This window comes from Odocoileus virginianus, chromosome 4, assembly GCF_023699985.2.
Source record: "Odocoileus virginianus isolate 20LAN1187 ecotype Illinois chromosome 4, Ovbor_1.2, whole genome shotgun sequence".
NCBI classification, from domain to species: domain Eukaryota; kingdom Metazoa; phylum Chordata; class Mammalia; order Artiodactyla; family Cervidae; genus Odocoileus; species Odocoileus virginianus.
Genome location: NC_069677.1, coordinates 58,325,710 through 58,337,987, shown reverse-complemented (window position 1 = coordinate 58,337,987; position 12,278 = coordinate 58,325,710). Strand labels below are relative to the sequence as shown.

General features: G+C 40.2%; 1 protein-coding gene across 1 annotated transcript in view; it reads left to right on the top strand.

The window, feature by feature from the left end:
• The window catches only part of AGTR1 (angiotensin II receptor type 1), a 48,802-nt gene extending 37,690 nt beyond the window's left edge, over positions 1-11,112 (top strand). Inside the window, exon 3 of the mRNA XM_020892733.2 lies at positions 9,060-11,112. Coding sequence (XP_020748392.1) covers positions 9,106-10,185 — 1,080 coding nt within the window. The 5' untranslated portion in view covers positions 9,060-9,105 and the 3' untranslated portion in view covers positions 10,186-11,112. The remainder of the gene's footprint in view (positions 1-9,059) is intronic.
• Positions 11,113-12,278: the final 1,166 nt, after the last annotated feature.

The window sequence follows — 12,278 nt, the reverse complement described above, 5'->3', positions numbered from 1 at the left end:
GAAATGTGATTGTGATTCCCTGGGGGAAATTCTGTGAGTCCATAAGTTTGAGGAATTTGGGAGTATTAAAGGACAGGGGTTCATTTATGTCCAAGATTTCTTCCAAATTAGATGTTATTTTCCTTTTCTCCTAGTCTCTGGGGAGAAGGCAATGGCAGCCCACTCCAGTGTTCTTGCCTGGAGAATCCCAGGGACGGGGGAGCCTGGTGGGCTGCAGTCCATGGGGTCGCGAAGAGTCGGGCACGACTGAGCGACTACACTCTCACTTTTCCTTTCATGCGTTGGAGAAGGAAATGGCAGCCCACTCCAGTGTTCTTGCCTGGAGAATCCCAGGGACGGGGGAGCCTGGTGGGCTGCCGTCTGTGGGGTCGCACAGAGTCAGACTCGACTGAAGCGACTCAGCAGCAGCAGCCTCGTCTCTGCAGTACTCCTCTTTCCATACTCACTAGAAAACCTTCTGTGACCTTCTGTATTTAACATAAGAATATTGTTCATGAACACCAAGATATTAAAGGAAGATTATTAAGCACCTGATTAGACTTAATCACATATCTTTCATCCCTATGTTTTCTTTTTGAAATTAAAAAAAAAAAAACTCATACAACAGAAATACCCAAGAGTTTGGGACAGACAAGAGTGGGAGAAAATACCATGGGAATGAAGAGAGTTGTTTGGGGAGATTGGGATATTCATCACAACCATCTTGTTTAAGCTCTTGATAAACAGGAGCTTCTCAGGTGGGGAGAAATTTTACTGTAGACTAGTGTTCCATTCAGGTCAGTTCAGTCGCTCAGTCATGTCCGACTCTTTGCGATCCCATGAATCCCAGCACGCCAGGCCTCCCTGTTCATCACCAACTCCCAGAGTCCATTCAAACTCACGTCCATCGAGTCGGTGATGCCATCCAGCCATCTCATCCTCTGTCGTCCCCTTCTATCCTGCCCCCAATCTCTCCCAGCATCAGGGTCTTTTCCAATGAGTCAGCTCTTCACATGAGGTGGCCAAAGTATTAGAGTTTCAGCTTCAGCATCAGTCCTTCCAATGAACACCTAGGACTGATCGCCTTTAGGATGGATCCAACCAGGATCTCCTTGCAGTCCAAGGACTCTCAAGAGTCTTCTCCAACACCACAGTTCAAAAGCATCAATTCTTTGATGCTCAGCTTTCTTCACAGTCCAACTCTCACATCCATACATGACCACTGGAAAAACCATAGCCTTGACTAGATGGACCTTTGTGACAAACTAATGTCTGCTTTTTAATATCATGTCTACATTGGTAACAACTTTCCTTCCAAGGAGTAAGCGTCTTTTAATTTCATGGCTGCAATCACCATCTGTAGTGATTTTGGAGCCCAAAAATCACTGTTTCCCCTGTTTCCCCATCTATTTCCCATGAAGTAATGGGACCAGATGCCATGATCTTGGTTTTCTGAATGTTGAGCTTTAAGCCAACTTTTTCACTCTCCTCTTTCACTTTCATCAAGAGGCTTTTTAGTTCCTCTTCACTTTCTGCCATAAGGGTGGTGTCATCTGCATATCTGAGGTTATTGATATTTCTCCCAGCAGTGTTACATTATTCGATATTAAAGTATTGAATAATATCCAAGAAGGAAAAGTTTAGTATTAACATTATACTTTCCTTGAAGCTTATACCCTAACTTGGAAAGAGCTTCTGAATTTCCTTTCATAACGCTGAGTTCTTCAGCTTCCTGGCCTATTTTGGACAAAGCAAAGGGCAGGACGGGTTGAGGATGACACAACATTTAACCACTGTCATCAGAGGTGGTTACACTTGGTATGAACAGAAATAAGAAAGTAGTTTGCACTGCTTTCATTTTTTCTGAGGGCAGGCCACGGTGGATGATACTGATTTTGTAAGAGGGTCAGAAACCACTATTTAACCATTTAGACATACCACACTTGTATTCATTAAGTTTGAGAAGATTGAACCTTAAGTATTTAATTAAAATGACATTAATACTTTTACTACATATTTTTGTATTAAGAGAAAGATTCATCAGGGAATTGCAGAGGGCAAATGAAATCATCTCCAAGGAAAGTAACAGAGAAGGAGTCAGGCTGGGATTATCAACCAAAAAGCATGGCATTCTCCTGTGTATCTGACTTGACAGTAGGTCACATGCCTTATAATATAGACCTTCTGCTATGCTTTCTTCTACATGGCTGTGAGGAGTCCCAGCATAAGTGAGAGTGTCATCCAGAAAGACCTGGATGCTTCATCAAAGGGCACGATGGAGAGGGTGGAGCAAGAAGGACAAGACTATAGTCTAAAGCTTATTGGATCCAAGCAACTTAACTATTATCACCAAATAATGTGCAGAGCAACTTCCAATCAAGATGAGGACAATGGATTAAGCAATCATGGATATTAACCTTTTTTCTCTACATGAAATATCACATTAGGGCACCGAATAAGAATTAAGGCCACATGGGCCAGGGACAAACCAACACCAGATACACAGTTGAGAAAAAGTTCTAGTGACTTTACCAGGATGGAGGTAAAGACCATTAGATTCATAGACTGAAGGCAACTGAAACTGGCTTTCCTGGTTAAAGCCAGGAACTGGAAAACTACTGCCCACTGTGATCTAAGGCTAAAATAACTTTTGTAGACCAGTAAAAATTTGAGAATTTTTAGCTCTACCTCTAGGGTAGAGGGCCTAATGGCTTCCCTGGTGGCTGAGTTGGTAAAGAATCTGTGTGCAATGCAGGAAACCCCAGGTTCCTGGGTCAGAAAGATCCCCTGGAGAAGGGATAGGTCACCCACTCCAGTATTGGGGGGTGACTCAGACGGTAAAGAAGAGACCTGGATTCGATCCCTGGGTTGGGAAGATCCCCTGGAGAAGGGAATGGCAGTCCACTCCAGTATTCTTGCCTGGAGAATCCCCACGGACAGAGGAGCCTGATGGGCTGCTGTCCATGGGGTCGCAGAGAGTCGGACACGACACAGCTGGTGACTAAGCGAGCACAGAGGGCCTAACACACAGCATCTGCAAAGTAAGGGGTAGCCAAGCAGGCTAACTGGCTCAAAGAACTCTTCCAGATCAACTGAGTGTTGTATGTCCAAGGGGAACTTTCACCCACCACCACCATCCGGACACTCAGACCTCCTAAAGAAGCTAATTTTCACTGGAGATAGACTCACAGTCAAAGACTACAAAACCTAAAATGAAGGCAAATGCCAAGAAAGAATGTCTGTAGATGAAACAAATAGAATTTACAGCTGAAGAACTACAAACAGTAAAGCAATTGCATAGTGGCTCTTAACATACAGATGTTCAAAATGTTTAAGGAGGTAAGGACTGGAATAGATCCCACAAAATAAGAACAGAAGGCTAAGATATAGGAACAAGTGACTTTGAAAAAGAAACAAGTAGAAACTCTAAAAATTTTAGTGCCAGCTTCTATGATTCAATGAATTCACAAATAAATACTGAATTCAGAGTTGTTCCCTGTAGCATGCCTCACTCATTACTGGGGGAAAAACACACAGGAGCAAAATCAGTTGCTTTCTAATGTCTGAAGTATAACAGAAGCTCAATAAAGGGAATGCCTCTTGAACAGGATGGTTTATTGAGCTCTCCATCACGACAAGAAACTTACAAACACTGACCTACTCTTTCTGATATTTAAGAAGATACTTTGATAGATTATCCTAAAATATAATTACTTGGTCTCTTAGTTCTCTCTTTATTATCATAGGAAACTTCGGGGTGTTTTTTTTTTCCCTTCAGATTGTAAACTCATTTAAAAAAGGAGCTTCTAAAAAAATAAATAAATAAAACAAAAATAAATAAATAAATAATAAAAAAAGGAGCTTCTAATGGACAATTTAATTAGATGGGTTTGGGCATGAATAAAAGCTTAAGGAGGTATTAATATTCTAATCAATTTTTAGGAATGTGGATGAACCTAGAGACTGTCAAACAGAGTGAAGTAAGTCAGAAAGAAAAAAGTGAATATCATATATTAACTCATGTATGTGGGATCTAGAAAAATGGTGTGATGATCTTGTTTGCAAGGCAGAAGTAGAGACACAGACATAAAGGACAGATGTATGGATACCAAAGGGGAAGGGTGGGGTGGGGAGAACTGGGAGACTGGCATTGACACATTTACACTATTGATACTATGGAAAAAATAGGAAACTAATGAGGACCCACTCTACAGGGAAGTCTGAGCAGTGCCCTGTGGTGACCTAGATGGGGAGGAAATCCATGAAAGAGGGGGTACATGTGTATGTGAAGCTGATTCACTTGGCTATACAGTAGAAACTAACAAAACATTGTGAAGGAACTATACTCCAATAAAAATTAAGGAAAAAATACAAAGCTGTTCTTGAAAAGTCAAAAAAATATTCTAATCGAACGTCTTGGGGAAATATTCTTAGAATTAAAAAAAAAAAGATAAAAAGAAAATCTTTCTTGGGTTTGTTTTTAAGAACCAGGGAACCTATCAAGGATTGCAAGGTAATTCCTACTAAACAACCTGTAGATAAATGTGGTGTGGCCACCATGAGCCAACTTTGTGTTTGCAGCAGGCTGAGAGTTCCCACCTGACTCATGGAAAATGTACTCAGCTGCTTAAGATTAGTTTTTACTCATACTTTGTTAGAACAACCGCTTGGGGTTTTTAGCCTTTTAATGGCCATAAAAAGAGGTTACCAGTGATAAACTTTTTTTTTTTTAATCTCTCATGCTTTTTTGACTCATGGCTGAACCAGCCCTTGCTTTGCATTCAAAATAATAATAGTAAAGATCCACATAAAACACACTTATTAAATACTTACTGCTTGAGAGATAGACCCAGTACTTTTAAGCTATCTCATTTAATTACAACAATTTAGTGCAATGAGAGGCATTGCTCCCATTTCTTATAGATGAGGAAACTGAGGCTTACATCCAGAGAAATGGGATGACTTACTCAGAGCTCCACATACCTGTGCGTGGGAAAGGAAGATTCATTGACAAGCATTTTGACTCTGAATTCCATCTTCCTTCCCCCAAGAGGAGATGATGTTGTGGAGCTCATGTAAAGCGCAGAGCCTGAGTAAAAGCTACAGCGAGACCCAGAAATAGAGAGGGGGCCCCCCCCCACGTTTTCACTCAGCATCCTACCCGCCTGTGACCCTCCTGGGAGAAGCAGCAGAAAGAAACAAAAAAATAGCTGCTTTCCGAGACTCAAAAGTTTGGAGCCCACATCTCTTCCTCCTTCAGCTACTCACCAAAACAGCATCCTCTCAAGCGTCAAAGAGAAGCAGCCTAGTCTTCTCCATTTGTTTATTATCAATCGAAGGTGACTCCAATCATAGGAGTTCCATTTTTCTCTCCTTAGAACCAGCTCTCTCCAGGGAAGGCTACGAGTGGTAACAGTGAAGACTAAGAGAATGATATTTTTTACACACCCGCATGGCCTGTGGCACCCTTCCATCCAGGACACATTCATACACTATCCATGCCCAGAAGGTTCTGCAGTATCTATAAATTTACAGGAGCCCTTTCCCATAGATGAAGCTGCAGGCATTCGTAAAGAAGGAGAAGTTCAAGCGATGACAAAATCTCTAGTCTACCCTAGCTGGCCAGATGCTTGCCTTTAAGTGCTAACCACTCTGATTTCCATACATCCTCCAAAGCCTACGTGCCATCTCTGGGAAGCGTCCCTGATCATTCTCAGAAATCCTCACCACTAGGCAGGGTCAGTAATAAATACAGAACATTTCACATGCCTACGGTATGGTATAAGGCTTCAACACATTAGAGACAATTCTGGCTTTAAGTCTCCTAATCCCCCAGCTAGACTATCAAGAGGAGCAGAAGGACTGTGATTTTATTCACTTTGCGCTCCTTACCCCAACATGTAATAGGTGTTGAGTGAACATGGGATGAAAGGATAACTGCCTGATGAATGCACTGTTTGCATTTCTGCTTCCTTGTACTTGTTCCTGATGTTTTCATCACTGAAGTTCCTCTCCCTCTCTCCTTACTAGGTAGGAAGTCTTGGTCATTACTTATACAAACATTTATATAAAATGTTCTTCCAATTAGTATATTCAGTGCTATGCTCAGAGTTTCTCAAGTAATATTCATTAAAACAATAGATGCCTCACTCACATTTCCAGGGATGTTGCTCTAGCTGCTCAGAGCAACCTTTTATATTAGTCAATATGGATCGATGAAAACTTATGAAAAGGCTGACCTCACAATGTGAAAGAACTGGACTACAAATCCATGTTTATAAATTGGTCCTTTCAAATACAAAATTTTCCACAGGGATTCTTTTATAAATGATGGTTACAGTTCAGGCCTACTCAATAAAATTTTACCCCCTCTAGACAAAAATTAATGGAACCAACCAGAGTTGTGTGCCCTCAAAGTAAGATGAAGAGAAGAAAGAGAATTTCCTCCCTGCTCTTGGGCACCCAACTCAGGGCACCCAAATTTATTCCTTCCTTTTAGTGCCCTTATGTCCAAAGTGAAACAAATATTTAACTCTCCCTATGTTCAGTTACAGAGTTATGGAGTTCAACCCAGGACACTTTTAATCTTTGAGATTCTATAACCTTGACATTTTCAATTTTTCCTAGGCAAAATCCAACTTATCTCAACTAGATATTAGAAGAACAAATAATTAATCCACATTAAGGTGTAAATGACTAGTAGCCATTTATGAAGTATTTACTTTTTAATAGAGAATATTTGTTTACCTAAATGAATATATACTTCTAAATTGGCATAATTTTAGTAACTATGACTTTTTTAAAAACTGAAAAATCAGGAAAGTGTAGAGAAATCCTTCTGGGTGAAAAAGAAATAGGTCAAACCTCTCTGGTAACTTAGCCCTAGTTTCTATTAAATTATTCCTTATTTTCATCTTCTTTTGTTTTGTAAACTACAGATTTCTAAAAGTGCCAAGGGTTTATTTTGTCAATTTAAATTGGGTTGGGTTTAGGTTTTAGCTTATTATCAAAGGTGAGGCTCAGGTTGACACTGAGCATTTTCTATCAGATTCTTTGGGAGCAGAATGTGAATTGATTTCATTAGCCCCCTAGAAATTAGTCTCAATACTCTCTGCTTACAGCTTTAAGTTATATAATATTCACCCATTCATGTGTCCACCTGTTTTCTTACTCATCAGACATTTACTGTCTGCCTTCTGGAAGGTATGAGGGTTCACACTAGTGAACAAGATGATGCCAGACAGGCCTTATCCTCAAACCACTGACAAACCGGCAGAGAAGACAGATAAGTCAACATGTTGTTATAATGCACAGGGCAAAACCTACATCCAAAGCACCAAAAGAGCACAAAACCAGGGAACAGCCAATTGCCCAGGCAAGTTAGGAAGGCCCCACGGAGCATGTGGCGTTTGCTTGTGGGTGGATGCTGAGACCCCTGTGAATGGAAAGATAAGAAAGGGATTTAGTTCATACAGTTCTGACTATAAAAGGAGAAGATAAAGAGGGTGTAGAGCCAAAAACCTCAGATAGGGAGAATAACTGCCCCCCCCTTGGGGGAGGCAAAGAGACCACTTAAGACCCTCTTTTCCCCAGTGTTGCCTTTCATAATCTGGCTAATTGAGACTCATCCTCCTCATAGCACCGCTTCACCACCCCTTAGGTACGTGTGCTCAGCCAGCTCTCCCAGACCCTAGATGCAGCTCTCCTGGGAGACTGCTGCTGCTGCCGAGTCGCTTCCGTCGTGTCCAACTCTGTGCAACCCCATAGACGGCAGCCCACCAAGCTCCCCCGCCCCTGGGATTCTTCAGGCAAGAACACCTGGGCAGACTAGAAGTGTCTTATTCCCGTTCCTCTTCTTACCCTGGACACTTTGCTACAAGGGGAAGCAATCTAGGGACCCATGCTCTTCTAGGGACACACTCCTGGTGGAGCAATGGGGTCTTTAGCCAACATCCCTCCCCTGCCTGGCCAGCCTTGCCGATGCCTAGGGCTGCCTTTCAACTCAGAGCGTGCCTGTGCCCCATCCTGCCATGTGACCCTCACAGCACCTTCAGCTTCCCTCCAACGGTTTTTAGATAGACTCTTGTCTACGGCAGAATATGATGCTTCTCTAAATCACATCAATGAGAAGCTTGATTGTTGATTATGTAAAATATTGGAGCAAATATTTGCAGAGGTCTTTATGGAGCTCATTTCAGAGCATCTGATTCTTCCTAAAATCCTAAAGAACGGCTGCTGCTGCCTTGAACCTTGACAAAACACATTTTATTGTTAATCCTAAGCTAATCTATTTATTTTACATCCTTTATTAAACAAATGGTTAATTGAGATTAAGCTCCAGAAATGGCTTGTGGGCACAAAGTTAGGAGATTCAGGCCCTTTCGCTACACTGAGCTGGAAGTTAAAGAGTAAGTGGTGACTGCATGTAACAACCTGGAAAACCAGACAAAGAATGCTGTTCCCCAAAGCCTTCGGCCTTCCCTTTATCCCCTCTTAAATCCATTCCTCGGGCAAATCCTTCCTCAACCTAGAGGCAGCGATCCCAACCACTTAAGAGAGGATGCTAATAATCTTTATACCTAAGATTGTGACATGAAAGGAATGGTTCAAAGAATAAGGTTCAGATATGTCACATTTCTGAGGTTTAAGACAATTAGCTTTGCTTACCTAAGGAAAATCTCAAGTCTTTCTGAGTAACTAATTTAATTCAGTAGTATTTTCTGAGATTTGTAACTAATTTAATTCAGTAGTATTTTCTGAGATTTATATTATGTTTTGTAATCTAGGATTTACTCTTAGAAAAAAAGTCAAAGGACCTATGTGAGTATTCACCTAGGAACTCACTTCCACTGATCTGGGGGATATTTATCATTCCCTAGAAAAGCAATGTGTTCTGAAACTTAATTTAAATGTGCAGTCTTAGATTTTTATCTGCTCACAGCTTTTCTCCAGAAAATATGATCTTATTTCTTTTCCTAAAACTAAAGTTAAGGTACTGTATTTATGAATAAGAAATAAAACTATTTGTTTACAACTGGAAGTTTCATTTTTTTCATCTTTCTCATTTTTATTTTTTCTAGGTGCATTTGGCATAGTGTCTGAGACTGACTAACCCAAGAGATCACAATGATCCTCAACTCTTCCACCGAAGATGGTATTAAAAGAATCCAAGATGATTGTCCCAAAGCTGGAAGGCACAATTACATATTCATCATGATCCCTACTTTATATAGTATTATCTTTGTGGTGGGGATATTTGGAAACAGCTTGGTGGTGATTGTCATTTACTTTTACATGAAACTGAAGACTGTGGCCAGTGTTTTTCTTTTGAATTTAGCTCTGGCTGACTTATGCTTTTTACTGACCTTGCCACTGTGGGCTGTCTACACTGCTATGGAATACCGCTGGCCCTTCGGCAATTACCTGTGTAAGATCGCTTCAGCCAGCGTCAGTTTCAACCTCTACGCCAGTGTGTTTCTCCTCACATGTCTAAGCATTGACCGCTACCTGGCTATTGTTCACCCAATGAAGTCCCGCCTCCGGCGCACGATGCTTGTGGCCAAAGTCACCTGCATCGTTATTTGGCTGCTGGCAGGTTTGGCCAGTTTGCCAACTATAATCCACCGCAATGTATTTTTCATCGAGAATACCAATATCACAGTTTGCGCTTTCCATTACGAATCCCAAAATTCTACCCTCCCGGTAGGGTTGGGCCTCACCAAGAATATACTGGGATTCTTGTTTCCTTTTCTGATCATTCTTACAAGCTACACCCTTATTTGGAAGACCCTCAAGAAGGCTTATGAAATTCAGAAGAACAAACCAAGAAAAGATGACATTTTCAAGATAATTTTGGCAATCGTGCTTTTCTTTTTCTTTTCCTGGGTTCCGCACCAGATATTCACTTTTATGGATGTGTTAATTCAGTTGGGCCTCATCCGTGACTGTAAAATTGAAGATATTGTTGACACGGCCATGCCCATCACTATTTGCTTGGCTTATTTTAACAATTGCCTGAATCCTCTCTTTTATGGCTTTCTAGGGAAAAAATTTAAAAAATATTTTCTACAGCTTCTGAAATACATTCCCCCAAAGACCAAATCCCACTCAAACCTGTCCACAAAAATGAGCACACTCTCCTACCGCCCCTCAGAAAATGGAAACTCTTCTACCAAGAAGCCTGCCCCATGCCTTGAGGTTGAGTGACACCCTTGAAACCTGTCTGCGAAGTCACCTTAAAGAAGGAGCAAGAAAAGCATCCTCGTACAACACCTCACTGCCGAATGAGCATGGGCTACATTTCAGAATTAAAGGAGAAATAGATCATGTGCGACTCAACAACGCAAAGCCACATTCTGCCATGTTTTGCATTAGACAGGTGATGCCCACTCAAAGAACGGATGTCAGAAACTGGATGAAAGTGTTGATTTGGAAATTTTACTGGGAGAAGTGTCCTCTCCCTAGGCTGCTCTTGTTCTGTTATTTTTGATTTCCACATGAAAGTACTTAGAATAGGTTAAACCTCAAGAGGAGCAACAGGAGAGAAGAGCTTAAGACTGCCATGCCCAATTTCCAAAGGACAGCAAAGCTTTCATGCCTATTTAGCTATTAGCAACCGCGGCCCACTTGTACCTGCTACCGCACATTCCATACAAAGACTCGCTAAGCGGTAGTTGTCAGGTTTCAGAAGCTTTCATGAAATGCAGCCCGTGTCTTATAGATTCACACTGCCAAAATATGCCAGCTGAGTGGCTTATTTGTATAATGATGTTACCGTAGTCATGTATAAAAATTAAATTACTTGTAAAGGTGTTATTCCAGTCCCAGGTAGTCATGTTAGTTTTAGTTCAGATCTGAGAAGTATATATATTTTGTGGTGAAAAGATTATATATCATAAAATATGCCTTACTGTTTTAAAAAGTATATATTCAACCTGTGCATGTATCTCTCTAAACTGCTGTTATCTTATTAAAATTTGGCAAAGTTATATTCACATTAAAATAATGTTATTGCAATGTATTTAATCTTCATTACTTAAAGTAGATTGTTGGTTTATTTTTAAAACAAGACAACTGTGAATAAGTATAAATGTATTTCCATTTAATTAAATCTTGATACAACTGATAGTTTAATACTGTTGGTTTTAGATTTAATATCCTGCCATTGAAAATACAAAGAACACACTTTCTTCCACTGCACAACATGGAATAAATATACCATTTTAGTTTTCCAAAGTTTGTCATGCAACAAAGAAAAAACTCGTTCCTTATAACACTAAAATAATACATTATTTTACACAAAATTTTAATAGGGTTTTTCTATTCACATGCATCATAATTGTAACAAATATAGAACATATAAGAATATATAAGAAAAAAAAGTCATATCTAGTTCTCCTGCTCAAAAATTACCATTTTAACATTTGAGTACCTTGTTCTACTTTTCTTATATTCATTATACACACATACATGTTTAAATCATGATACTGAAATCATAATGTATTTTGTATGCAAATTTTCCATTTAATGACATAGAATAGCAGTTTGCTACACCATTAAATTTTTTTTTCTAAAACAATTTAATACTTGTTTTAGAAAAACAGTTACTGGGTCTTTTTGTAGGGGACTTCCCTGGTGGTCCAGTGGCTAAGACTCCATGCTCCCAATGAAGGGGACCCAGGTTTGACCCCTGGTCGGGGAACTAGATCCCACAAGCTGTAACTAAAGATCCTGTGTGCACAACTAAGACTGGGTACTGCCAAACAAATAAATGCAAAAATAAATAAGTAACTGTATAACATTACAAAATATAGACACATCAGTTTGCTAGTATTCAAATTTTTGAGCATTTAATTTTTTCTGATTTTTCAGTATCATGAATTGTATTGTACATAAACATTAAAGTACACAAATCTGATAAATCCTTTCTGATACACTCCTAGAAGCGGTATAAATGATTATACAGATATGAACATTTTTAATATTCTTAACATACCTTTTACCAAATATTTTCCAGAAAACGTAACTGTTTTCAGTGCTCCCATGTCTCACCATAGCCTCAGCAGCAAGGAATGTTTATTAGAGTTCAGCAGAAAAGGAAAATGTACTGGAAGGCTGCGAGTGCCACGTGCAAAAGCAGGGATGCAACTGCATTGAAAAAAGTGCTGTGATGCTTCTCCTGCCCTTGGCAGCGGCCTCATCCTAGAGCCCGCTGTTCTGGAGAATCCGCACAGAGCAGGTGGAGGTACTCATCTGACTCCATCAACAGTGGCCATTCTGGAGAATCCGCACAGAGCAGG